This window comes from Eumetopias jubatus, unplaced genomic scaffold (assembly GCF_037043125.1).
Source record: "Eumetopias jubatus isolate StellerSeaLion01/CBP00866 unplaced genomic scaffold, mEumJub1_p1.0 scaffold_7, whole genome shotgun sequence".
Lineage (NCBI taxonomy): Eukaryota > Metazoa > Chordata > Mammalia > Carnivora > Otariidae > Eumetopias > Eumetopias jubatus.
The window spans coordinates 38,979,182-39,005,541 of record NW_028274813.1 but is presented as its reverse complement, the minus strand read 5'-3'; the positions used below and the strand labels follow the sequence as shown (position 1 = coordinate 39,005,541).

The 26,360-nt window shown below is 36.3% G+C and overlaps 1 protein-coding gene and 1 pseudogene across 4 annotated transcripts in view; one reads left to right on the top strand and one right to left on the bottom strand.

Moving 5' to 3' along the window:
* SLC38A6 (solute carrier family 38 member 6) overlaps positions 1-22,041 on the top strand; it is a 62,712-nt gene extending 40,671 nt beyond the window's left edge. For 3 of the 4 annotated variants that reach the window (XM_028113935.2, XM_028114067.2, XM_028114138.2), the window contains exons 7-16: positions 3,210-3,292; positions 3,959-4,017; positions 11,025-11,090; positions 11,323-11,376; positions 13,211-13,290; positions 13,947-14,047; positions 19,465-19,589; positions 20,735-20,879; positions 20,990-21,084; positions 21,267-22,040. In XM_028113935.2, coding sequence (XP_027969736.1) covers positions 3,210-3,292; positions 3,959-4,017; positions 11,025-11,090; positions 11,323-11,376; positions 13,211-13,290; positions 13,947-14,047; positions 19,465-19,589; positions 20,735-20,879; positions 20,990-21,084; positions 21,267-21,347 — 889 coding nt within the window. In that variant the 3' untranslated portion in view covers positions 21,348-22,040. Of the gene's footprint in view, positions 1-3,209; positions 3,293-3,958; positions 4,018-11,024; positions 11,091-11,322; positions 11,377-13,210; positions 13,291-13,946; positions 14,048-19,464; positions 19,590-20,734; positions 20,880-20,989; positions 21,085-21,266 lie in introns of all 4 variants that reach the window. The other variant, XM_028114008.2, reaches the window with a different exon arrangement.
* LOC114217359 (large ribosomal subunit protein eL15 pseudogene) lies at positions 7,876-8,502 on the bottom strand (annotated as a pseudogene).
* Positions 22,042-26,360: the final 4,319 nt, after the last annotated feature.

The window sequence follows — 26,360 nt, the reverse complement described above, 5'->3', positions numbered from 1 at the left end:
CTTTATATATTGAGGTACGTTCCTTCTATACCCAAGTTGTTGAAGACTTTTATTATAAAAGCTTATTGTATTTTGTCAGATGCTTTTTCTACATCTGTTGAGATGATCATATGATTTTTATCTTTCATCCTATTCATATGCTATATCACATTTATTGATTTGTATATGTTCAACCATCCTTGCATTCCAGGGATAAATTCCACTTAATCATGGTGTATGATCTTTTTAATGTGCCATTGAATTCATTTTGTTAATATTTTGTTGAGGATTTTTGCATCTATATTCATCAGAGATATTGATGTGTAGTTTTCTTTTTTCATAGTGTCCTTATCTGGCTTTCATATTAGAGTATGCTGCCCTTGTCAAATGAGTTTGGGAGTGTTCCCTTTTCTTTAGTTTTTTAGAAGAGTTTGAGAAGCATTGGCATAAATTCCTTAAATATTTGGTAGAATTCACCAGTAAAACCATCTGGTCCTGGGCTTTTCTTTGTTGGGAAATTTTTGATTACTGATTCATTTTCTTTACTCATTATTGCTCTGTTCATATTTTCTATTTCTCATGATTTTGATATGTTGTATGTTTCTAGGAATTTATCCATTTTCTTAATTTAACATGTCAGTGGGTGACTTTAGCTACATGGTAAAAAAAGAGGATGCATTTTCACCAACTGCGAATTCTGAGAGTATCTGCCAAATGATTTGAAAGAATAATCCCTATTGTCTTTGATGCTCCAGCTGCTGTATTGACAATTATACTTTGTTACTATTGTAATTGTGTATATATGTATATGTTTCAGTGAAAAATGATTATAGAAAATTTAGAAAAGAGAACAAATAAAAATCATACGTAATACCATCTTACCTAATCATTGTTGTTTTATTTCCTTTAAATTTTTCTCAAAAAGCTTTTTAGAACATAGTTAATAACCATATATTTTATATTTTTAATCATTAGTATTTTCCATTTTACTAAATTGTCTTTTTTTTTAAACTGCATAGCATTCCACTGAATATGCTTTTATGGGCCTAATATTTTCTATTGTTAAATATATAGGACTTCCCTCCAGCTTCTTAATATTATAGTAATGTATTCATAGCTTCATGCACATAGAATTTTTTATATTATATTTATCTTCTTAGATTATCCTGTTTTTATTGCTTTTGCTACATAATGTCATTGTTTTTCCAGAAGTAGTACTAATTGACAAGATCTCTAGCAATGCCTGAAGGACCAGTTATGCCACATCCTTCAATATTACTTTTTAAATAATTTTACTGGTTTAATTTCAACAGCCTCGTATTTATGTCTTTACTTAGCAGCAGAGATTGGATTTTTCTTCATGTGTATTTACTAGTTATACTTCTTTCATGAATTGTTTATCCTTTACATACTAAAGTGAAGTCTTTACTGTTAAATTCTTGGGGAATTAACTCTAACTTTTTAAAAGTTCCACACATGTATTTATATTGGAAAATTGAAACCAGCTATATGCAAACAAGGGAAAAATAAAAATTGCTCATATTGCTACCACATAGAAATATCTCCTTCTGGTATTTTAAGACTATCCTTCTGACCTTTTTGTTAATGTTCATTCAGTTTTTTTTTTTTTTAAGATTTTATTTATTTATTCATGAGAGACAGAGGGAGAGAGAGGGAGAGAGAGAGAGAGAGAGAGAAGCAGAGGGAGAAGCAGGCTCCCAAGGAGCAGGGAGCCCGATGTGGGACTCGATCCCAGGACCCTGGGATCATGACCTGAGCCGAAGGCAGACGCTTAACCATCTGAGCCACCCAGGCGCCCTCATTCAGTTTTTTTAAATAATCAAATACATCATCACACTTTTAACTTACCTTTTTTTTTCATTTAATATTCTAATGCCTTTATATGAAAAATGTAATACTTTTTTTTCCTGGTAATTCATGCTCTTTCTTGAAAATGTGAAAAATATAGAAAACTGTAAAGAAGAAAACTTCCCCATCATTCTGCCACCCAGGGATGATGGCTATCAGTATGTTGCAGTTCTTTTCCATTTTTCCTCAAAATTGCTTATTGTGCTATATATATTTAGGATGTTTTCATATCATTATATTATTATACCTATAAAATTTTCTTTTTTATGATCATCCCATAGTCCCATAATTTGTTTTAAAATTGTCATGGTGTTAGCTATTTGTTTCCAATTTTCAGTATTTTTAATGTTTTCAGTAAACATCTTTTTACAAAAATTTTTGTTCTTGGGAATTGTTCATTTTTTATTTATTTATTTTTTAAGTAGGCTCCACAACCAGCATGGAGCCCAGTGCAGGGCTTGAACTCACGACCCTGAGATGAAGACCTGGGCTGAAATGCTGAAATCGAGTCAGACACTTAACTGGCTGAGCCTCCCAGGCGCCCCAACTGATTATTTATTTATTTATTTATTTTTTGAGAGAGAGAGTGCACATGAGCAGGGAGGGGTGGGGGCGGGCAGAGGGAGATGGGGGAGAATCTTAAGCAGGCTCCATACCCTGCACAGAGCCATCTAGGGGCTCCATCTCACAACCCTGAGGTCATGACCTGAGCCAAAATCAAGAGTCAGACACTTAACCAACTGAGCCACCCAGGCACCCCCTGATTGTTTATTTTTAATTGTCTTCTGTGGGTGTTAAATATTTGAAGTTTTTCAGGATCTTTTGCCAAATTGCTTTCCAGAAAGGTAATATACAGAGTTTTTACCTTCACCTGTTTTAAAGATTTATTTATTTATTTTAGAGAGTGCGTGCACATGAGCAGGGGGGAGGGGCAGAGAAAGAGGGAGAGAAGCCTTAAGCAGACTCCCCACTGAGCACAGAGGTTGACCCTGGGGCTTAATCCCAGGACCCTGATTTCATGAGGAGCCAAAAACAACAGCCGGACTCTTAACCGACTGAGCCACCCAGGCACCCCTACCTTCACTTTTGTGTACACCTTGTCACTCCTCGCCAACAGTGACCGTTATCTTACTTTCAAATACTTGCTAATTTGGTAGTTGGAAAATGGCATCTCATTGTTTTGATACATTTCTTAAATATAAATTCATTAATAATAATAGGATTTCATAAGAACATATTTTAATGAAAGGTAGTAGGCTTTTCCTAGTGGGTGGTTGTAATGGTTGTAACTGTGTGTGTGTGCAAAAACAAGCACTGGATTCCTGGGCCTAAGATACGATTATTATTTTTTTTTCTAATAGGTCTTGGTATCTCGATGGACAAACACTGCTAATAATCATTTGTGTTGGCATTGTGTTCCCTCTTGCACTTCTTCCTAAAATAGGTAAGTCTTGGGGTGCCTGGGTGGCTCAGTCGTTAAGCGGCTGCCTTCGGCTCAGGTTGTGATCCCCGAGTCCTGGGATCGAGCCCCGCATCGGGCTCCCTGCTCGGCGGGAAGCCTGCTTCTCCCTCTCCCTCTCCCCCTGCTTGTGTTCCAGCTCTCGCTGTGCCTGTTTCTGTCAAAAAAAAAAAAAAAAAAAAAAAGATAAGTCTTTAGAGAGAGGACAGTTTTTGTTTGGAAGGAAGGAAGGAGATAATATTAAGGGGCTTTTAAATTTCACAGTACCACATTTTTAGCAGAAGGGTGGTAGCAGTGAAAATTTTGAACTTGGACTTATTTTAGGTTGTTCAGCCTTCAGCCTTGCCTAGTTAGCCTATTACTTGGTTTGCAGTAGTATTTTGTCTGCTCCACTAAAATAAAATCTTTACAGTGGAACATTAAAGAGCAGCTTTTCCTTCCAGTGTACCATTAGTGGTAAGCCAGTTCCACTTCTGCTGTACGGAGCTGCATAAATGATCTGTGACAGATAGTTGGAATGTTGTTATTCTCAGCCCTAAGCCCCAGATACCAAGCACTGTAATGGAAAACATGCCCAAGATGTATAGCTTTAGCTGTATGTTAGGATCACTTTCCTTATAAATTGCTTTTTATTTTACTGTTATTTTACAGGCTTTCTTGGCTACACAAGTAGTTTATCATTTTTCTTTATGGTGTTCTTTGCTCTTGTGGTAAGTTTAAAATATAGCATATTGCTTATCTCCTTACTGAAAATGAACTTACTGTGTTAATGTGTTCTTTTTTTCTTTTAACTCTGTTTTCTGTCAGAATTTTATTTCATTGTGTTATTAAAAGCACTTTTATTCCACAACATTGTTTCCTTTATTGTATCTATTTTGAAGAGGCGTAGCTAGAGCATCCTCCCAAATCCAGTATCTCTTTTGGTTAACTAGAAGGGAGAGCACACTGATTCTGTTAAAACCTTAGATGAAGTTTAATTCTTTGTGTAGGTGTGTGTATCAGTTTATTTCTGTATAATACTGGGTGTGTATGTGATTCAACTCTTCCTTGTTGTTGAAAAATGAAAGAAAATGCTACCCAAAGGAGCAACACAACACACCAGTAGTTAAACCATATTATAGAGCCAGATTTTCAAGCTGTCACAACAATCTGGAATGCATTTAATTTGGGTTGAACTCTCTTATGGGATGCATAGATAAAGCAACTTTAGATTATTTAAATGAAGTGGAAGTCACCCTGGTTTTAGTGTACAGAAATACTTTAATGGATGCTCTTAAAACTAAAATACTTAACAGTGTTTACATTTAATCATTTGTTTAACTTCTCACCATTAAAAATCATTGCCCTCCCCACCTCAAATTATCTGACTTCTGTCTTAGAAGTAAATGAATTAAACATATGCTTTTTCCCCCTTCAATTAATTTAGATATGATTGACATACAGCACTATATAAGCTTAAGGTGTACAGCATAAAGACTTGACTTACATATGTAGCAAAATGATTACCATAAGAAGTTTAGGTAACATCCATGAACATACACGTTTTAGGCTCCACATGGAAAAAGGAGACAACAGTTATTCTCGCCATAAATGGATTTTTTTTTTTTGCAGTGGTACTTTATTTTTTGAGTATAGTTGACACAGTGTTACATGAGCTGCAGGTGTACAACAAAGGGATTTGGTAAGTTTGTACATGACGCTTGGCTCACCGTAAGGGTAGCTGGCATTTGTCACCATACAATGCTATTTCAGTATCGCTGACTATATTCTTTATGCTGGACCTCTTATGTCTATGACTTACTCATTCTGTAACCGGGAGTCTGTTTCTCCCAGGCCCCTTTATCCATTTTGCCCAACCCCTTCCCTCCTCCCTTCTGGCCACCATCAGTTTGTTGTTTTTATAGGTTTGATTCTGCTTTTTGTTTTTTATTCATCTGTTTTTTTAGATTCCACATATGAGTGAAATCATATGGTATTTGTCTTTTTCAGTCTGACTTATTTCACTTAACAAAATACCCTCTAGGTCTGTCTATATTGTTGCAAATGGCACTATGTCATCCTTTCTTGTGGCTGTGTGATATTCCATTGTGTACACACACACACACACACACACACACACACACACACACATCCATCTTCCTTATCCATTTGTCTGTTGATGGGTATTCAGGTTACTCCCATTTCTTGGCTATTGTAAATAGTGCTTTAATAAACATAAAGGTGCATATATCTTTTTGAATTAGTGTTTTTGTTTTCTTTGGCTAAGTACCCTGTAGTGGAATATTGAATCATGTGGTATTTCTATTTTAAATATTTTGGGGTACCTCCATACTGTTTTCTACAGTGACTGTACCAATTTACATTCCTTTCAGCAGTGCCTGAGGGTTCTTTTTTTCTACATCCTCACCAGCACCTGTTACTTCTTGTCTTTCTGATTTTAGTCATTCTGATAGGTGTAAGGTAATATCTCATTGTGGTTTTGATTTGCATTCCCTGATAATTAGTGATGCTGAACATCTTTTCATGTGTCCGTTGGCCATCTGTATGTCCTCTTTGGAAAAATGTCTATTCAAGTCCTCTGCCCATTTTTTAATTGGATTTTTTTTTTGACATTGAGTTGTGTATGTTCTTTATGTATTTTGGATATTCCCTATATCTTCTCCTATTCAGTAGGTTTCCTTTTTGTTTTGCTGGTGGTTTCCTTCACTGTGCAAAAGCTTTTTATTTTAATGTAGTCCAAATAGTTTATTTTTGCTTTCATTTCCCTTGCCTCAGGAGACATGTCTAGAAAAACATTGCTGCCATGGCTGATGTCAGAGAAATTACTGCCTGTGTTCTTTTCTAGGAATTTTATGGTTTTAGGTCTCACATTTAATCCTAATTAAGGGTCTTTAATCCATTTTGAATTTATTTTTCTATATGGTGTTAGAAAGTAGTCCAGTTTCATAAACTGTTGAGAAGCATCTGTATGGCTAGGATGCAAATGAACATACAGATGTGAAAGAGAATCAGTCTAGATAACACTGAATTTTTTCCTCACAGATAATTGGCAATCCAAGCATTGCATAGGTAAGAATAATTTGGTTTTTATAGCCAGTAGTTTGAAGCATGTGAAATATATTGATACGATATGTCTTTTGTAGTTTTCATAATATTCATTTCTGTCATGGCAGATACTCTTAAATTTGATGCAAATTTCTTACTGTAGCAGTCATATGGAAATAATGCCCTTATTCTGTACTTATTGTAATGCTTTACAAACCATCTGCTCAGATTTTTACCTGTGAGCACAGTTTAAATTTGATCTACGATGGGACAATGAAGACTTTTTTAAAAATGTTCCTTTTAATTGTGACTTTTATTTTAGACTTTCTAAATAATTAGGTTTTGAAATACATAATGGTTAGGGAAAGGAAACATGTATATATCAACCCAGACTTTTTGGAACAGTATCAATGGCTCCATTTACTATTTTTGTCAATATGTATTTATAAATCTATATAATATCTATATTACATTTAAAAAATTCTTAATATAAAAATCTTTTTAAAAATCAGTCCAGAAATCTATTACTTTCTTAAATTACACTCCAAATAATGTAAATCGAAACTTACAGTCTTTTTTTTTTTAAATTCTGATCAAAGCTGACTTTAATTTTTTACCCTCACACTTAAAAGGTTATCTGGTGGCTACCAGTTTCCCAATCCTAGCATTGGTTACTGGCTTACAAGTCTTAAGGTAAATTCTTCTCATTTACCTAATGTTCAATTTCTACTAGTTTTAATATACACTGGTGTAAATACCATACTGACTGCTTTGTATGGAATTCGGTATTCTACAGATCCCATGGAGTCATGGGATAGAATCAGAAGTTTTATGTTTCAGAATCACATGTTTTGTGTGACCCTCAGTGGTACTGTGGAGATCAAGGCAATTTTGCTTAGGTTAAGCAGAATTTATTTTCATTTGTAAGAGAACCCTCTTACAATGGGTTTATTCAATTCTTCTAAAAATGGTGGCATTCTTTTGAACTATTCTTTCAAAAGCAGCAATTACTTAAGTGGAATATTGGATTAAACCTAAAAACGTAGACCCTAGTTAATTAACTTCATTATTCTGCATATGATCATGATAAGGGATTTGGATGTTCTTCACATTGCCAAGCAAAATCCAATTTAAAAAAGTTTATTCTTACCAAACCCCTAAAAACAACCATTTGGGAGTAAACCAGCAGAGCATTACATCATCCCAGTGAAGCTGTAGGTTTCGTTATATGCACCCACAAATGAGATGGCTAGCTTCTGCATTCCACTTTTACAGAATTTATTTTACACCTATTATACCAAACGGCATTTTAAACACTGGCATATAAACTCCCTAATGACGTAAAGCAAAGACAAAAGTGTTTATCTTATTAGAAACAAGACACACCATCACTTATAGCCTTCAAACATTATTGCACTTTAACTTTCATAGTTTGACAACACATTCACAGAACAATCTGCAGACAACTCATTTTAACAGACAAAGAACACTTTTAAGCAATCATGCCTGAGCCAAATTGTTTATTAGGTAAGGATTTTACAAACATTACTTACACAGTGGAGCTGGAGAGTATCACGTCTTCTCCGTGCTGCACAGCAAGAACCGTGCATAGTCTGCTGGAACCTGGAACCCTTTCTCACGGCTGATGCGGCTGGCAGATGTCAGCCCTGGCATCGCCTGGTGCTTGTGGACCAGTTTGGCGATCCACCGGCTGTCAGGATTTCTTCTCATAGCTTTATGGAATGGATCAATGAGGATAACCTCAAAGAATTTGTACATGGAATCTGCCAACCCAGTAAGAATTCAGGACTCTCAGAGCCCCACAGTGGCATCCAGCTCACTCCTCTGCAGCCCACTGAAGGCTTCTGGCAAACCTTAGCTGGTTAGCACCGTGATGGACAGGCTGGCTCGAGGTCTCACCATTAGGAACAGCGTTTGGGGCCACTACAGTGAATCTGATATATGACATAACTTTGCGTGGCCTTAGACCCCAGTCTGCATGCTTTATCGGCTGGCTTTGGGGGTTTGGGGGGAGCCCTATGGAGCACACAGAGCTGTGGGTACTGCCAGCAGCACACCCTGAGAAGAAAATGCATTACATGGGACTGCTTCTTCCTCCATAGCTCCTGGGTGGACTTGTAAGTGCCCATCTTGGCTGACCTTTGAGCTGATGCCTGCCACCAGATGGAAAGCAAAACTAAGTCTCATTTATTTATTTATTTATTTATAAATATATTTATATATAATATATATGTTATATATATTATATATAATATAGGCCTAGCTTGGAGCCCAACATGGGGCTCGAATTCACGACCCTGAAATCAAGACCTGAGCTAAGATCAAGAGTCTGAAGCTCAACCAACTGAGCCACCCAGGTGCCCCAAAACTTACAGTCTTATCTGTTGCCCCAGGTCCTTATTTTGCATAAAAATTTTAACATAAAATTTTGCCCCCCTCTGAAATATCTAAAATTTTTAAAATTCATTTTATTTTAACAGTGGCTCAAGAATGACAGTAACCAGATAGATTTACCTTTTTTGGTCCATTTTAGAAAACTAATGGATTGCCATTCTTTCCAAAAGTTCTGTCTTGAATGCAGATTAGTATCTTAAGTAATATTTTAGTAAGCCAGTAATCAAAATAGAAAACAGTTTGGATGGTTTGTAGTCAGAATCTTTGCTTGTTCTGAGCACTAAGTGAGGCATGATCGGCGCTTCAGATAGATTTGTGGACACTGCTCATGAGGATCTGGCAATCTCGTAGGGGAGATGAGAAAAATTAATTGGAAAAAAATAGACAACAATGTAGACAGTACATAATTAAGCATTGATTTATTTGCTTCAGAATAAGAATCACAGCAGTTGGCAGGAGAGAAGGAAATTAAACTTGACCTGAGCCTTGAAAGATGGGAAGAACTTAGAACAGAGGGAAGAAAGGGCCTTTTACGCAAATGAATTACTTTTCCCTTTGTCTTTCTAACCCCTGGAGTTGTCTTCTTACCATGTTCTGTCTTCACCGGGAGCAAGGACTCCCTGTTATACTTTGCTGTTGGGTATCTTACTGTTCCCATGCTGTGCTCTATAGAACAGTGTATCTCACCATCCCACTGGGCAGGCTTAGGCTTAGAATGGGTCTCTGCAGGGAAATTAGCCATAGTAACTGAACTTTATATTAATATAAAACCAAACTGCTAATGACTTTTTCATTAACTAGGAATTCATTGAAAATGAATGAAAGAATCATTATATTGTATTTTGAAGCATTGTTCTGAAATATTTTGATTTCCAAGCCAAGTAAGCATAGCTGATAAAATAAATGAGCTAGCTCACATTCCAACCTTGTCAAAGTACTTGGTACCCAAGTGCTCAGTATATGGTTGCTGCCGCCACCACACCACTGTTAGGAAGGGGGAGATGGGCAGCCTGCATTTGGAGATGGGCCAAGAGAGAGACCAGTGACAGCCGTGCCGCTCTAGCTTCTACCCTGCCCCACCCTCATCCTTTTTTGAAAACATATCAGAAAACAGATGTGAAATCATTGCCTTTGATTTTTTTTCCTCTTGGTAAGTTGACCATTTAGTTTTATTTCATATCGAAATAAATGTCCAATGTCCAAGCAACTTGCTCAGTTTACCCATTTATTTCTTTTTCTTTTTCCTTGGTGAGGGTTTTAATTAAGAGTAATTCTTCAGTTCACGCATTAGCTTAATTCTAAAAGTGTATGTTTTCCTTAGATTTGTCTTATCGATATATAAAATTTTGTTTGAATTAGTTAAAATCCAAAACTGGATAAATACCAAATAGAAATAGGACTAGTATTTACTTATTGGTCTCCTGCTAAGGACAAATGCCTCCTTTATTCTCCCTTGCCCCTGTGTATGCTGGGTTCCAGCCTGGAACAAATATTTACAGAGTAATTATGTGCCCCGAAACTACTGCAACCCGGTAATGTCCACACGGCCGCAGCTGTAGGTCTAGGAGAAGGATGGCCACCATCCAGAGTAAAATCCCCAGATATTTGCGTTGATTATTTCAGGGAAATAACATCCTTCTGGATTTCTTTTAATTTTTTAAAAATTTCTTTTTACCAGCTGGAGCTTGCTAGCCATGTGCTCTTTTCTTAGCCCGCTTTATCTACATTCACTAAAACTAATGGAAGTCTGAAAAAAGTCAGCAGGACAGTACTTCTCCATCAGAACTCCTGCTTTGCATAAGTTCTCTACTTATTTCTGCCTGTGGACATCTCTCAAACTACTATTAATATTTCTCTATCTGCTACTGATGCCAGGTCCACAAATAGCCGTAATCTTATACCATTGTCACTAAAAACATCAGGTTCCCATTTTGAGTTGTACTTTTTTTTTTTTTAATGCCTTGATGCTTTGGGGGTTTGGAAAGTTGACAGTTGACATGAGAATACTCTCCCTCTTTAATGGGGGAGAACCCCACCAACAGATATGCAGCATCCCCTCGCCCCTCACGATAGGTATCCATGTTAAAGGATGACCCATTCTAACTGGAAAAAGATAATATGAGCAAAGATCTTCTATTAGCTATTATTTGGTATGGTATTAGTTTAATTGAAATAATGCTGATCTGTTTGAAATCAATGTCTTATCATGAATTTTATAAGAAATAATCTTCAGTGTGGATTCTATTTATTTTTACAGGTAATGATTAAAAAATGGTCCATTCCTTGTCCTCTGCCATTAAATTATATAGAGCAATACTTCCAGGTAATAGTTTATATTTTGTTTCTTTTTATTTTAAGCTAAAAAGAAAAAAAATCAGACTAATGATTTTTTTTCTAATTAATGAAAAAGTAATGGCTATATTGCAATTTGGGAACTTTGTTTTGAAATATTTTTATTTGAAAGCCTACTAATAATAAATACATCATTTTTGATGATGTATTCTGACTTTTAATGACTGTTGGTTTCTCTTTTTCCCCTCAATCCTCTTAAACAGATTTCAAATGCTACAGATGATTGTAAACCAAAGCTCTTTCATTTCTCCAAAGAGGTGTGTAAGTGATTAACAGATACTTTTGGTTGATTTTTCACATTTCAAGTTTTAAGAGATTTGTGTAAGAGGGTCTCTTAGGTCTTTGTACCTGTAACTAATTAATTTTCATGAAAGTGCTAAGTATAGGGTTGCCTACCAGAAGAATAATATTATTTAACACAGGGTGGCCCATTATGAAACAGCCACCTTTTTTTTTTTTTTTTTTGGCATGCCTTTAAATGGAGCCTGTTTTAAATGGGCCACTGCCTAAAAGAACAGATTTACCAAATGTCTGGTCTGGCCAATAAGGTCCTCTGTGGATACAGACTTCCTGTTGCCCTCTGGACTTGTAAAGCTAAATAGCCAATTATATCAGAAACTCCTCCCCTGTGAGTAGAACTTTGGTCTGTAGCTAAACAGCTTCATCATTGGACCAGCAATTGAGTGCTGCCAATATATATTCTGGCTGACATTCCAAAGTTGAAATTTATGACGCTTGGAGTGGAGACTAGAAGACCGAGTCTCCTTGCCGTCTCTAAGAACCAGGATACTGGAAATGTCTGTTAAGAGCCCCTGAGTATTGGCAGAGGAGACAGGAACTGTGATATGGATGATGTCTACTCTACCATTCTAGAAGAGCCCACAGTCTTCCCTGTTGCCACAAGTTTCTTCATCTACATTTTTTGATTCTGTTGAAATCCAAGTCCCAGATACTAGAATCCCCTCCACTCTTGTACAACTCTATTAGTGTAGCATGTTAGTGTGCTAAGTCCTCCATGCAGAATTTTCCTTTTTATCCCCAGTTTTTCAATGAGAAATGTCTCTCTGGCTCCACAAGGGAGATTACCACATCCTTTACATGGTAAAGTCTATCTGCCTTAAAGATCTATCTAGGTAGAGTAATTGACGAGCCAGGAAATTGAGCAATATATGAAAGAGAATTTGTGAATTAAACTCTCATTCCCCTAATCCAGCCTCAGGAAATGCTACAGCTTTCCTTCACAGCTCCCTTCAGATATTTTAGGAGGCATTATATCCCAAGATACGTCTTCAGTCATCTGGAATTTTTGTTGAAGAGCCTAAAGCTGTTAGTTAGAGGGTAATCTTTTTTTTTTGTTGTTAAAGAGTTTATTTATTTGACAGAGAGCACGCGAAAGAGAACACAAGCAGGGGGAGTGGGAGAGGGAGAAGCAGGCTCTCCATCGAGCAGGGAGCCCGATGCAGGGCTCGATCCCAGGACCCGGGGATCATGACCTGAGCCGAAGGCAGGTGCTTAACGACTGAGCCACCCAGGTGCCCCGAGGGTAATCTTTTTATAGTAGAAAAGAGAAAGTAAATCATCACCACCCATTTTATAAAGACAGTATTTTCACTTAGATGATGACTTTGTTCACTTTATAACTTCCTCTGGCTCTTAAGTATTCCAATAAAAAAACCCACTTATGTTTGTGTATTCCAATGGATCTTTAAGAATTTGTCAGTCGGGAATATATCATATTCATTCCCATTGAAACAGATCCGAGTTAAAGATGCTAAGATGTGATTAGTATTTTCAGTATTCCCTTAGATTCAGTTGATGGTACTCCCAACATGGTATAGAAGCCAGCCAAGAAATATTCTGGCTAGCACAGGGAGTCCAACTATCAAGTAAAACATTTATTGGTGACCATACTCATGTATCTCTTTAAAAACAAACAAAACACCCATATTTTATAAAGAGATGATTCGTGAAACATGAAATAAATTTAAGCAAATTGATTTTTTTTTTTAAGAACTCAGTTTATTGTCAAATGGAGTAGTGGTTTCAACAGGATAGCATTTAATAACTTCCTCTTTTTAAATTCTTTTCCAGAGTGTTTATGCCATACCTACCATGGCTTTTTCATTTCTCTGCCATACCTCAGTATTGCCAATATACTGTGAACTTCAAAGGTACCATAGAATCCTGAAATATTTTAAGTATATTAAGTATTTCTTTTTACTTAGACTTTCAAATTGAATGACATTCTCCTTTATGAATCCTTCTTTCCCATCACTGGATTCTAAGTGTTAGTTTATTTATTTATTTTAAAGATTTTATTTTTAAGTAAGCTCTACACCCAGTGTGGGGCTTGAACTCACAACCCCAAAACATGCTCTTCTACTGACTGAGCCAGCCAGGTGCCCCTAAGTGTTAGTTTAAAACAAAACAACCGATATGCTGGCTTACTGAACATAATAATAATAAAAAAAAGAAAGTTAAAAAAAAACTCAGTATGGTAAAGATGTAAATTCTCCCCAAGTTGATATACAAATTTAATGTGATCCCTATTAATATTTTTAATAAATACCCTGAAGTTGAAAAAATAAATATCTACAGACACGAAAAACAAAAAAAAACAACTGAGAGTTAGTTCTCTCCAACTTGAGAATGTTTGCTGGAAGCATAATCTTTGTGTAGTAATTTCAAATCAGAAATTCTAATATATAGTTATAAATAAAGTAGGTCTTGAACAATTAAGGAATCCTCTTGACTAGCTTGGGAGCTTTTTGTTTCTTTAGATATAATTCAGATCATAGTTTCTACTTTTGCCATTTTTGTCTTTTAGCCCTTCAAAGAAAAGAATGCAAAATGTAACCCACACAGCAATTGCTTTAAGTTTTCTCATTTATTTTATATCTGCACTCTTTGGGTACCTCACTTTTTATGGTAAGTATATTATTTAATTACCAATGGCAAAAGAAATTATCCTATAGTTGATCTCACACCTGAATATAGACTTTGTTTCTGCCTTTCATTAGTAAGTTAATTTGTTGAGGCTGCTGGAATTCAGTGCAGTACTTTATGGACCTTAAAAAATTGATTTTCTTTTAATAAATGTGGATCAAGTTCAAGATTAATAACTTCATATGAAAATTTTCTTAAACACCTAAATAAAGCTTAGGGACATTGCTGTCTTTCCACAAGAAAAAAATGTGCAATAATGATTTTATTTTTTAATTGAGAATTCAATATGTTAGACTAGTTCAGTTTGGGAGGTTGGGAGAATCAATCATCTTAATTGCAAAAGAACAAGTTAAGAAAGGAAAGGGTTTACACTTGGTTATAGTTGTACGCTTAGATATCAGAGATCTTTGCCTTCAGACTTAATTCACACAATTTGGCAATGTGCGTTCTATGATGCACCATGATCTTTTCCCATAAATTTTGTAAAGAATTCTTTTAAATTCTTACAATAACAGTACATTTCTTTTTTTATTTTTGAGAAATTGCCTGCTTGGTATGTGTTTTTTTCTGTTCTGAAAAGAACCTCAAGAAAAACTAAAACTTAAAAGTCTAGAACAAAAAAAAAATTGTAGTCTCTTTAATTTGCAAACATCTTTAATTTGGAAACAAAGCCATTATAACAAATTGCACTCAATTTGTCAATTCTTGATTACATTTTTCTGCTTCTGAGCGCTTTTATAACAACTCTCCAAGTAAATGGCTGTTACTACTCTGGTGATATTTAGCTGTTACGACTGATTTATTTCATGGTTGATAGCTTTGTGCGCATGCTGCAGGTTTTAGATGGCCATGATTACTTCAGTGGTACTTTGCTTCTCTCCCAGAGTTTTTTCAAGTCTGACAAGTTTTTGGACAACATTTACTTGCACAGCTGCCTTTACTAAACCAGCTACCTTTCCTAATCCCAGTGGAAAGAGTATGGATTTTGAAATCCAACAAATGTGGTACAGATAACTACTCTGCTCTATGACCTTGAACAGGAGGCTCACCTTGTTATCTCTTCGTCTCCTAATCTGTGACGGGGTAATTTTGTAGAGTTGTATTGAGAAGGAAATGAGTTATGTGTAACATGCCTGTTACAGTATCTGGCACATAGCAGTCTTGTACAAAGGAGAGCTACTGCTGGTGGTTACTGTTATTATTATCATTAGCATTGTAGTTATTTTATAATTTCAGGTGTTCAGTTTTTCAGTCCTTTATTTCTCACTATCTTTAATGGAATTTAAGTTAAATATGGTAACTCTATAGTACTATGTTATGAGTATGATCTTGGAGTTTTCAGAGTATGAGAAAATTATAATTGCCATATAGTCCTTTTCTTATTATCTCTTTGCTATTTTAACAGTAATGAAGGCCATTCATTAATCTAAATCTGCTCTTGCATTTTAATACTGATGTAGGATAAGAGTAGTATAGTACAGCTCTGTGTACACCATCAGGAAAAACATTATTTCCAACATGAGTATGGTACCCTGCTGGATACACTACAAAGAAAATTAAGGCAGATGGTTAAGCAAATTGATCATTGCTGATGAAGCAGGATTCTTGAGCTACATAAACTCTAGTTTTAGTTGTTGGGTTTATAAATTTTTGTACAGACTTGAGCTCAATAAGACTTTTCTAGATCAGTAAGATACTATAGCAGGTTCTCTGTTGGGATTCAGCAAAAACTTAGTATAACAGAATAGCTGTATATTTTTCTAAAGTAAAATTGTCGCCTGGCACAAATACTCTTCTATTTAGTGATCTTCGACTTTGAGAAAAAATCCAAAAAATAGACCTCTTCCTCCTCCTTATGGATAAATAGCTGTCTCGAAGAAGCCACAGACGGCTGCCAATCTCCAGGATTGCTGAGGAATAGTTATGTAAATTACCGTGACACGTGGTACCAAATTGTAAGAAAGCTTAGATTGAAAGGAAAGTGGAGGAAGGACGGTACTAATACATTTACTGAGCTAACGTTTACTACGTAAGTGCCCAGTATTTTATATACATTGCTTAATTTAATCCTTACAACTCCACAGGTATAGGTTCACATAGGGTGAGTGGTTCAGCCAGCCAGATACCTGCCGCTAATAACGAGCTGGGATTTGAATCCAGTTCTGACTTTTCTCCAGAGTGAGTGCTTTTGTTATCGTGTTGCCTCCTCGGGAATTTTGCAATAGAACCGAGATTTCCTTCGTCCCAAGTTTTTGTTAGTGAGCTTTTGGAAAAACCTGGCTCACTTAAGCTCCAGGCATACCTCTATATCTTTACCCACCTACCTACCTACCTATCTGTTGTTACGTGAACACAGAGGCTAAACATTTTCATTACGGAAGTGAAGTATTTCCTACACAGGGATTGTCCTTGTTATCAGGTAAAGCTGTTAATGTTGTCTCTGACTTAATCCACTGCAAATTATTCAGAGTATCCACATTTTCTCTAATGGAGAAGTACACATCTAAGAAAAATCTCATCATAGGTGGGTGATAGATAAGAAGAATGATATAAAAGTAATTCCTTCTCCAAAGATAAAAGAGAATTCAGATACTGATTTTGCTGTTTACATTAGCTTTTGGGGGGTTGTTAATTATAATTAAGGAACATCTTTTATGGTATATTTCTATCGAGATAACAGTAGCTCTCAGTCTTATGGAAAAAAAATTGTTGATTGAGCAATTATCAAAAGGGCTAGTCATAAGTTAAGGCCTTCAACTCATTTTGTAAATGAGCAGCTGAAGCCTAGAGAAGTGATGGGACACGTCACACATTTAGTGGCATGTCTCCTGAATCCTAATCCAGTGATCTTTCTGCTACTCTATGGTAATCTGTATAAACTTGATATGGCTGATGTAATAGTATATATATAACTTGCAGAGATCACTATCAGATCCTTACTGAGATTTATAGAGATTTGTCTGAATTCAGAGAAGTGCGTTGTACTCTGTCCCTTACATATGTTAAGGCTCAGCTAAGAACACAGAATTGACTGTCTCAGATGAAGTGTTTTCATCCTGGGAAAGTAGTGGATATGTAACAGATATTTTGAATTTATAATAAATCTAGTTCTTCAGGCTTCTGGAGCTGCTTGGGATCCTTTTATCCAGTGCTCCCAAAGCTTAGTTAATATCTAAATTTTGTCAGATTACAGGGACCTATAAGTATGTACCTAGATTAATAATACTGGCTCTTTATAGATGTTAAAGCGTTATAAGGAGAGGGAGAAAAAGTGTTCCTCTGGGGAGGCAGGCCTATGCCCAAATGTTACGTCATAACCAGACCATTTTAAAAGTACAAAATTTTTTGTTTGTTTGTTTTTAAAGATTTTATTTGTTTATTTGACAGAGAGAGACACAGCGAGAGAGGGAACACAAGCAGGGGGAGTGGGAGAGGAGAAGCAGGCTTCCCGAGGAGCAGGGAGCCAGATGCGGGGCTTGATTCCAGGACCCTGGGATCCAGAACTGAGCCGAAGGCAGACGCTTAACGACTGAGCCACACAGGCGCCCCTAAAAGTGCAAAATTGTTAAGCACTAAGTGTTAATAGCTCATTTTCATGATTCAGAAAGTGGAAATAAAATAGTTTGCCATATTTTTTCAAAGGCTCACAAATATCTCAGGTTTGGAAATAATACCCAGCTTTCCTGGCTCTTCTTAATCTCTTAGTCTACTAGTCTCACATCATGTAAAGTAGTTCTTTGATATGTTAGACAATTAGTTTCTCTCCCATTTCCATTATCACTGGTCTAGTTCAGTTTCTCATTACCTCTCAGTGATTATGACAGTAACCTCCTGTTATGGGTATCTTTTTCTTCCTGCTTAGTTCAGATCATAATACACGAATCTTCAAAAGTCATTGCGTCTCTGTGGCCCACTTCATAGGGTTTACCTATGAAGAGCCCTGCTCCTGGGTTGTAAATGCATTTTCTGGCCATATCACCCACTGCCGTCTTTGCTCTGTAGCACACCCTCTTTCAGCCATGGTAGCACCGCCGGGTACTCATTTTCTTAGATGCATATTCTCGTTGCTACATTAGGGCTTCTGCCTGTGCCCTTCTTGCTCGGAGAGAAAATCTCTTTCCCCACACATACGTTAACTAATGCTCTCAGTAATCCACAGGTCAAAATATTATCGTCCCCATTTGCAGATGTAAGAACAGAGAGAATCAGAGAAGTTAAGGTGCTAATAAGTAGAGGAATTTGAACATTAGTCTGTGTAGTGCCAGAATTCAGGGCCCTCTACCTTGCTGCTATTCTCTAGACCATGATGACTCTTCCCAAGCCTCCCTGGATTTTCTGCTTGCTCATCCCAAAGTCACAGTTACCTTTCCCTATTCAGAATCACCGTAGCTCTTCCTTTAGCACGACTACTGCCACTTACGTGTGTATCTGTGTTTATCCACTTTCTGTTATATGGGTGTGTGCGTCTTATTGCTCCTTTTTATTTTAAGATCCTTGTTTTTTTATTTCCTCCAAAGCGTCTTTTCCAATACATATTACTCTCAAATTTAAAAAGCACCATTCCATTTTAAGTACAAACTGATCTTTGCCTGCAAGGCAGGATATGGCACTCACTCTTCATGCCCCTGTCTGACTGGGGGTGCAGAAGACATTGTGAAACTGGAAGAACAGCGCGGAGCAAAGCCTGGTCAGTGTGTGCACATTCTGCCCTTGACTACCACACTGGCTTGCCGAGTAAGCCATTTCCCTACCACTGCATTTTCTTAGGAAAGAGGAATCTACAGATGAAATGTTGATGAAGCAGGCAACATGCACCAAAGTGTAAGATTCTAGAAAACATTGCGGTATTGAGGAAAAGGTATTGGTTTTGGCACCAAAAAAATTGGGGTGTATAGCTCTGCGAAGCTCTTCCCCTTTTTGTGGTGTGATCTTAAGCAAGTCAGTTAATATTTCTTAGCCTAGCTACCTGTCTTAATTGTTATCAGAAGGAAACACCTGATACACTTTCAGTAATACATGTGAAAGCACCTTACAAAACAAACATAAATGTTCAAAACCTTCAGATTATGGAAAAGTTGTAAAGAGATATTTATATATATATATATATTCATTGTCATAATTTTAGAGGTTCTGCCTGTGCTGGTTTCTAGTTTAACTAAAAGAAAAGATTGTTATTTTCTTTTATATATATATAAATACTTTTTATTTTAAGATTGTAATTTTCAAGAAGTTATTTAACTAATATCTCTGTGTTTCATAGGATAAGAAAAAGGCCAGAGATGAATTTGGTCTGGGAATCCAAAATTTGTTAAGATCTATTTGTGCAAGAAAAATAATTTTGCTGTTATTGACATCTTAGTAGTTTATAATGTGGTTATTATTATTTTTTTAATTGACAGACAAAGTGGCATCAGAATTACTGCAAGGTTATAGCACATACTTGCCCCATGATGCTGTTCTCATGACTGTGAAGTTATGCATACTATTTGCTGTGCTTTTGACAGTCCCTCTAATCCACTTCCCTGTAAGTATTCTTAAAGGGCTTGTTGCTTAATGTAGCAGCTCCCTAATATGGCAACACTAATGTTTTGCAGACTAGAGTGTTTGAATCACATCTAGTCTTGTATATCTTACTCATTTGTCAAGTAATTGATCAAAGACCTCATACTTGCATATGGCCCCATGAAAGCACAGAAAGAACGATGAACCACTAAGCTAATTTGTGCTTTTTGAGATTTAGTTTAGATTTATTCTCTCCCACAGCATTGTTTCCAATTTAGAGACTATGGTTCTTCTAAATTTTTGGGTTTTTCCCCCTCTTTAATTCTGTATTCTGTTTTCAAAAAGAATGTGCATGAAGAGGCAAAAGTCAAGTCAGCAAAAATAAGCTCCTTCTGGTTTATTGTAGATTTGTTTTCACATAGACATTCTAATTTAATCCTAGTCAAAATATTTTTTTGCTCTAGAATTATAATTAAGGGGCAGATCAGATCTTCATTCTGCATTTAGTTGCCATATGTAAGAATCTTAAGAATTTCTGAGAAAATGGAAACAGAGGCTTTAGGTATGAATGGTTCTGCATGAATGTCTTGAACCCCTAAACAGTGAGCTCCCTAAGAACTGGACCTTGAAGATCTTTGGCCCACTCCTTGTGTGAACTGCTCTGCCAGGCGTGCCTTGGCAGGGGGTGGGGGGCTGGCAGCGTATGAAGTAGGAAGTGTCATGAACTAGTTTTTATATTTACATGCTATGAAACATAATGTAAAATAAAATAGTAAATGATGTTTCTTTCCCATAGCATGACATCTTTTTCTATTTTAACCTTTTGTTCTGTGTGTGAATTTAATGAAAACGATTCTCTGAGATCTCATTACACAGTGTTATTGTTGGTCATTTTGAAAAGTATGCAACCTAGAGAAATTGAGTGCGAATGTTTCTTCAAGAATTAAAGCAAAATAATTTTTATGAAGCTCACACAGAAAGGTATAATTCTTAGTTTATGTGTCATAAACACTTTATAATAATAGTTTATGCTATATTTTAAAAATCTAATTGGTGTAGGGGACAAGAATGTCATGGTTACCGTATTGTACCTGTGTTTCCCTAAGCAAGTATTTTGGCTTTGACACTTTTTCTTTGCTTAAATCTGTTTCTTTCTCTGTTATACAGGCAAGGAAAGCTTTAATGATGATGTTTTTCTCCAACTTTCCATTCTCATGGATTCGCCATTCTTTGATCACTCTAGCAGTCAATATTATCATTGTTTTACTTGCATTATATGTTCCTGACATTAAGAATGTATTTGGTATAGTTGGTAAGTTTTCTGTTTCAAAAAATCCCATATAACAAAATGGATAAAATTGTCATCCAACCTCACATCTGAATCTGGCAATACCCTTTTTTTTTTTTTTCCCCTGCTCAAAGGTTCCAGTACATCAACGTGTTTGATTTTTATATTCCCAGGACTGTTTTATCTTAAACTTAGCAGAGAGGATTTTCTCTCATGGAAAAAGCTTGGGGTAGGTTAGCTTTTTTTTTTTTTTTTTTTAAGAATTCTGTTTTAAGAAATAACTTGTCATTTTATAATTGACTATTTTATCTACATTAAGAAAGTTAATGTATTTTGAACTATAACATACTTTATTGGAGAAGGTGGAGGTTTAAAATACTCTAATTGTTCTTTATCATTTTATTTCCACAGGCTTTTGTTTTGCTCATCTTTGGAATTTTGGTTGGGAATTTTAGTTTAGCACTAATCATTTTTAATTGGATTAATAAATGAAAGAAATATGTTCCTACTTATGAAGAATAATTTACCTCTATATGCAAAAAGGAGTAATTCTGGAAGGCATCTTGGATAAATCCTTTTTATATGGGTAAACATTTTTGTAAACATTATTAACAAAAGCAGAACAAAGTGGGAGTAGGTAGGGGAAAGTGGGTTTATAACAGTTTTAATTAAAATAAATTCAAAATGTTCTTCGATATATTAGGTCAATCTTTGTGGTTTATTTTTTAAAAATTAATAGATTTTGTTTTTTCAGGTCGATTTAATGTTTACAGAAATATTGAGAATATGCAGAGTTCTTCTATATCCCCTCACTGCCAGCACACCCATAGTTTCCCATATTATTGACATCTTGCGTGAGTGTGGTGCATTTGTTACACTTGATGAGCCAATATTGATACAGTCTTATTAACTGCAGTACATAGTTTATCTTAGAGTTCACTATTGATGCAAGCATTGGCAACCACTGATCTCTTGACTGCCTTCATAAAAACTGTGAGCCTTTCCCTGTGAGCCTTTCCTAGAATGTTATATAGTTGGAATTATATATTATCTAACCTTCGAGGCTGGCTTCTTTCACTTAACAAAATGTAGTTAAGTTTCATCCATGTATTTTCATATAGCTCATTTCTTATTATCATTGAATAATACTCCATTGTTATGGATGTGCCAGTTTATTTTTTCATTCACCTGTTGAAGGACCTCTTGGTTGCTTTCAGAGTTAAGAATAAAGCTGCTATCAACATTTGTGTGCAGGTTTTTGCGTGAATATAAGTTTCAGCTTATTTGGGTTAATACCAAAGAGCACAATTGCTGCATCATATGGTAAGATTTAGTCTTATAAGAAACTGCCAAATTGCCTTCCAAACTGGCTGTAATATATTACATTCCTGACAGCAGTGAATGAGAGTTCCTGTTGTTCCTTATCCTCACCCACATTTGGTGTTGTAAGTGGTTTGGATTTTTGCCATTCTAATGGGTGTATAGTTGTATCTCATTGTTGTTTCAATTTGCATTTCCCTAATGACATATGATGTTGAGCATCTTTTCATAGGCTTATTTGCCATCTGTATATTTTCTTTGGTGAGGTTCAGATCTTCCATCCATTTTTTAAATTGGATTGTTTTCTCATTGTTGAGTTTTATGCATTCTTTGTGTATTTTAGATACCAGCCCTTTATCAGATAATGTGTTTTGCAAAGACTCTCTCCAGTCTGTGGCTTGCCTTTTCATTCTCTCAACAGTGTTTATGGCAGAGCAGAAGTTTTTAATGTTATTAAATATACTGGGTCAATCTTTCATTTGTTTTTTAAGAAATCAGCGTATTGAGCTTATATACAAAATTGAATGTTCGCTGTGGGTTAATGTTGTCAACATTAATCACCAATAACAAAACTGTGGGATTATTTCATTTGGTATTTTGCCCTGCCTCTGAATCTTCTCTAAGAAACTTTTGTGATTTTCCTGTTGTTCATTATGAGATAGAGCTGTGATGATTGGCTGTGGATTTGGAAGTTCTCTGAACTTTCTCATTTGTCACTACAACATGTGACTTTCTACTTGGCAAACAGACAAATAGTGATTTATATCATATTTTCTGTGGAGGTTATAAATCATTGTTTCCTATTGATGTGGCTTATTTCTGGTTGGAAACCAGAAGCTAGATCTCTCCTCCCCATGAGTGTTCTATGTAAAGGACACCTTGTTAGCAGCCTACCAAAGCCAGGGTGTATCAGTAAAAATGTAATTCTACCCTTGTGCACACGTAAAGTAGGGAATTGCATGCAAAGTACAATTTGCATGTATGGAAATACACACTTTTGCAGGTGCCCCCTTGCTTCCCACTTAGGAAATGGGCTGAAAAATTGACAACTGAGCTTCTCTTTTGAGTTAAGATATTTCTTTGGCAACTGGGGATAAGCATAGTATAATGGAAAAAGTCCAAGTTTGGGGGTTAGAAAGACTTAGATTCAAATCTCGTGAGTTTAGGCAAAGTACTTAACCTCTCTAAGCCTCCGCTTTCACATACGTATTAAATGGAGTTAATACCAATTATACAGGGTTCTGTTGAGAGGATTAAATGACCTTGTATAAATTGGTGCAGACCAAGACAGCCTCTTTTAATAGATGAGATAGTTATCCCCTTTTTCCCATCTCTTCATCTGGACCAGTAAAATAAATTTGCTTTTAATCAGGGACGTGGAATTTCCTCATCTTCCATCTTGCACAGCTTATATGTTTAGAATCTTTCTCTAGCATTCATTCACAGGGGAAGTGGCCCCATGTGCACTCTTTGTCGTGTTTTCCCACAGTTCTGCCCCCGCTGTACTCTTCTACTGATATCTTTCTGAAAATGGGCACTTAGCCTGGTCCCAGGGGCACAGCCAGGCGTGGCTTCCCATGTGGCTTCAGGTCAGCCAGAGCCCATCAATCTGATAAGCTCATTCTTGTACTCTCTTTTTCTGTTTATGAAATTATAGATCCAAATACAAATAGGTGTTCAGCTGCTTACATAAATCTAATTCCAGTAATACCAAAATAACCCTAAATCTGCAACAGATGCAAGGATGCCCCCTGGGGCAAATGTTAAGTGTGATGACAGCTGGGCATCAGTTAATATATTTGTCACCTGCTCATGGGATAGGATCATGAGAGGTTTGGCAAAGGGACAAGTAACCCGTTGAAACCCTGCACAAAACTTAGTTAATATCAAGAGAAAAATATTTGTGGAAGAGTTTTTTATTATTACTATTATTATTATTTCACTTTAATATTCTGCCTTATCTAGTTGCCTGTTTGGAGTCACAGCTTCCCCAAGAGTTTGGAGGAAGCTAATAAAATGGCAGGTAAGAGCAGTGCCGCCTTTACCAGGATTACCAAAAACCTTGTTCAAGTTCTCTGCTGCATTTTTCCTGGGAAATATGGCCCTTCCTTTATGGGCTTAATGTTCATAATTTATTAGGTAAGAACTATTTAAAATAAAACTAAGTAAAGCACAAAATATATACTTTTCTAACACTTGGAGACTTGTTTGCTAAATTAAAAGACAAAGTGCTGAGAATATGAATTACTTTCAGATGTTGAGGGTGAATGTTTAAATTGTACCTTTTTTTAACAGAATGTTTACTCGTGAGCTTAGCATTTAAATGGTTAAAACAAGCCTTTGAAGTTAACACTCCATTAAGATGAATGGGGGTAATTCACACCTCTGCTAGTGCTGTATTATTTCAGTCTGGCTGAGGAGAAAACAAGACAGGAGTAGGTTGATTTACTGTGTGAAGGGCCCTTTAAACACCCAAGGTCTGGAAATCTTTGTGTGTGTGTGTGTGTTTTTTTCCTTTCCATCTAGAAGCAGAACCTGAAATTCAGCACAAGCTAGGTATAGAGCTGCAGTCTAGAAAGTACCATTCTCTACTATGGCAATTCCTAACTGGCTTTTGATGGGTAGCAAGTTACCAGATCAGCCCAACCTCTCTGGCTTTGTTTGCGCCTCTGTTTCTTCTACCATAACACCTTTTAAATGTAAGTTTAATACCTGGTAAATTCACCAATGGAAAAGCAGAACCATCCATTTTCAGGTAAACTTTACACATGCCTTTAAATGGGTTATGAGCTAATCACTGGCCTTCATGTGCTTCTAGAAACTTTTTTACCTTTGCAAAATCTCATGTTCTATATTTGCCTACATACAAAACATCCACCTTTAAGAACTTTTTTCTCCCCCCCCCCCCCGCCCGCCACCATTTGGGGGGTGATCTCTGAAGTGAACAGAGATCAGTTGGGAAAGATTCATTTCTTTCTCCATGTGACCTTTGCACCGGTACTATTTTGTATTTGAAATGTGTATTCTCCGCATTCGTGGAAGTGCTATAACCATTTGACCCTGAAACTATTCATTTTGGAACCTAAGAATAAGGTTCTGTGAGCATAAATGAAATGGTGAGCATTGTATGAGATATTACTGAATTTGAAAGATCTCTTTTTAAGGTAAAGGGATTTTTCTCTTCTCCATTCTTATCCTGTGTATTTGCAGGATCAGGTTACTAGATAATCTGTGGGTAGCTGGGTGTGGAGTCTCTGGTGCTGACTTTGCCAGTATGGTATATAGAGATGGAGAATCGATGCGAGAAACAAAAGGACTCAAACAATTAATTTTAACGTGATTTTCTTCTTGGCATGTTGACAATACTCTGCGGCTATGTTAGAATTTAACCCTATTGAAAAAGACCTTGTTTCCTGCCGATAACTCTGCCTAGATTTTAGGGGTCATAATTTTTGGTCTTAGAACTTCTCAGAACCTTTTATAGTACTGAGAAATTTGTTGTGGTTTTTTTTATTTAAACACAATTTATTCATTTTTCTACCATTATCCTCCTATAGTCTTCTCATAATGAAGAGGGAAAAATAGGAAAACAAAATTTTGGTGAAGGAAGAGTAAAGATATTGTGGATGTGGTTTCCTCGTTGAGTCAGAATTCTGTTTCTCACTCTTCCTAAACTATCTGATCTGTTTTTACTGTCCTCACGATCGGCTGTCCTAGTTTGTGAAGCTGTCAGTCAAAATGAGCAGTGAGGAGAAGCAGGAAGACTCATCTTGGCTGGTGGCCGAGAAGCCAGGTGGGAGTGAGAGGTTCTTTCCCTGTGGGACAAAGGGAAGGGGCGGGGAGGGAAATGGAGCTGCCAGGGGGAAAAAGACAATTAAAAGACGTGGTTATATGGAATGGGATAAGGAAAAAAGACTTGCAGGGAAATGTTTCTCTCTTGTTTGAATGTATATGTGTTTTATATCAGTTAGTGGACCAATGCACAACACAGGCAAAGGGACTGGCTAATTCACTGAACAAATATTTACAGAGCACACAGTATGTACTAGGAGTTGCACGTCTTCCTAAAGTTGTGCGGTTAAATAAGACACCTGAATTTCTTGGATAAAACTTGGAATTTTCTTTCTTTTTTTTTTTTAAGATTTTATTTATGTATTTGACAGAGACACAGCAAGAGAGGGAACA